Source organism: Alligator sinensis, unplaced genomic scaffold (assembly GCF_000455745.1).
Source record: "Alligator sinensis unplaced genomic scaffold, ASM45574v1 scaffold1165_1, whole genome shotgun sequence".
NCBI lineage: Eukaryota > Metazoa > Chordata > Crocodylia > Alligatoridae > Alligator > Alligator sinensis.
The window spans coordinates 468261-469366 of NW_005842477.1; the positions used below are offsets into that span (position 1 = coordinate 468261).

The 1106-nt window shown below is 69.9% G+C and overlaps 1 protein-coding gene across 1 annotated transcript in view; it reads right to left on the reverse strand.

Moving 5' to 3' along the window:
• The window catches only part of MTX1 (metaxin 1), a 3853-nt gene extending 2783 nt beyond the window's left edge, over positions 1-1070 (reverse strand). The window contains exons 1-3 of the mRNA XM_025212635.1: positions 1018-1070; positions 677-876; positions 323-402 (exon numbers count right to left, since the gene is read on the reverse strand). Of these exons, the coding sequence (XP_025068420.1) occupies positions 323-402; positions 677-876; positions 1018-1070 (333 nt within the window). The remainder of the gene's footprint in view (positions 1-322; positions 403-676; positions 877-1017) is intronic.
• Between the last annotated feature and the right edge of the window lie 36 nt (positions 1071-1106).

The window sequence follows — 1106 nt, forward strand, 5'->3', positions numbered from 1 at the left end:
ACCACAGCCAAATCATGTTCACATCAGACCCCGCACCCAGAAACAGCAAAGGGAGTGCAGCCCTGGACTGGCGGCATGGGCCAGGGCACTCGGCCCCCAGATCCCCTTTGGTTCCCCCACCTCCGGGGACCGGGTAGCTCTCCTGCCCGCAGGACCACCCAGCAGCCAGGGGGGCAAGGGTGAGCAGCCCCCAGGCCTGCCTGGGACGTTCACAACAGCGTCTTCCTGGCCCAGGGCTCCTCTCTCAGCCCTCTGCATGCTAGCAGCAAGCCCCACAGGGCAGCTGGCTGCAGCAGGGCTGGAGGAGCCTGACCCAGCCCACCTGTTTCCTGAGGTGTGTGATGATCTCATGCGTCTTGGACAAAACCCCTTCCTCCCTTGTCTTCAGCGCCGGCAACCGTCCTGCGAGCGGAAAGCAGGTGAGGGTCCCCTCCTGGGGACACGGCCCAAGCCCCTTCTGAGCCCGGTGCCAGCCCACAGGCAGCTTGAGCGGGCCAAGGGGCAGTGGTGCGAGCCGTGCGCAGGGAGCGGTGCTTGGCGCTGATGGGGTGCTCGGGGACAGGGGCACGGAGCTGGGAGCCAGGCAGGGCAGGCTCGCGGGCACCAGCGCGGCCGTGCCAAGGGGGCAGTGTCCGCGGGGGAGTCTCGGGCTCCTGCCAGGGGGAGCGGCGCTCACCTGCGGGGCTCCTCCAGGGGTTGCTGAGCTTGTGCAGCTTGAGCGGCGCCTCCGTGAACCGCGCGTAGGTCTGCAAGACAAGGGTGGTCAGGGCCCTGCCGGGCCGGGCCGGGCCGGGCCGGGGAAGGGGTGGGGGGGGCGGCACTACTTCGCGTGGAGGGATCCGGGCCAGGGCGGGGCAGGAGAGGAAACCCAGCCGGCTGCAGCCGGGTTGCTGCTAGGCTCTCCCTGCCCACGGCTTGAGTTAAAGGGCCCTCGCCCGCCGGGCCCCGCACGCACGCACACACGGCACAGCATTGCAGCTCGCTCCGGCGCTGCCCTCGGCTGTCCCCACGCCCTACCCTGGGCCTCCGGGCGTGGGGACAGCCGGAGGAGGCGGGCTGGTTGTAGGCATCGTCTCCCACCCCAGTGTCAGCAGCAGTCACAATGC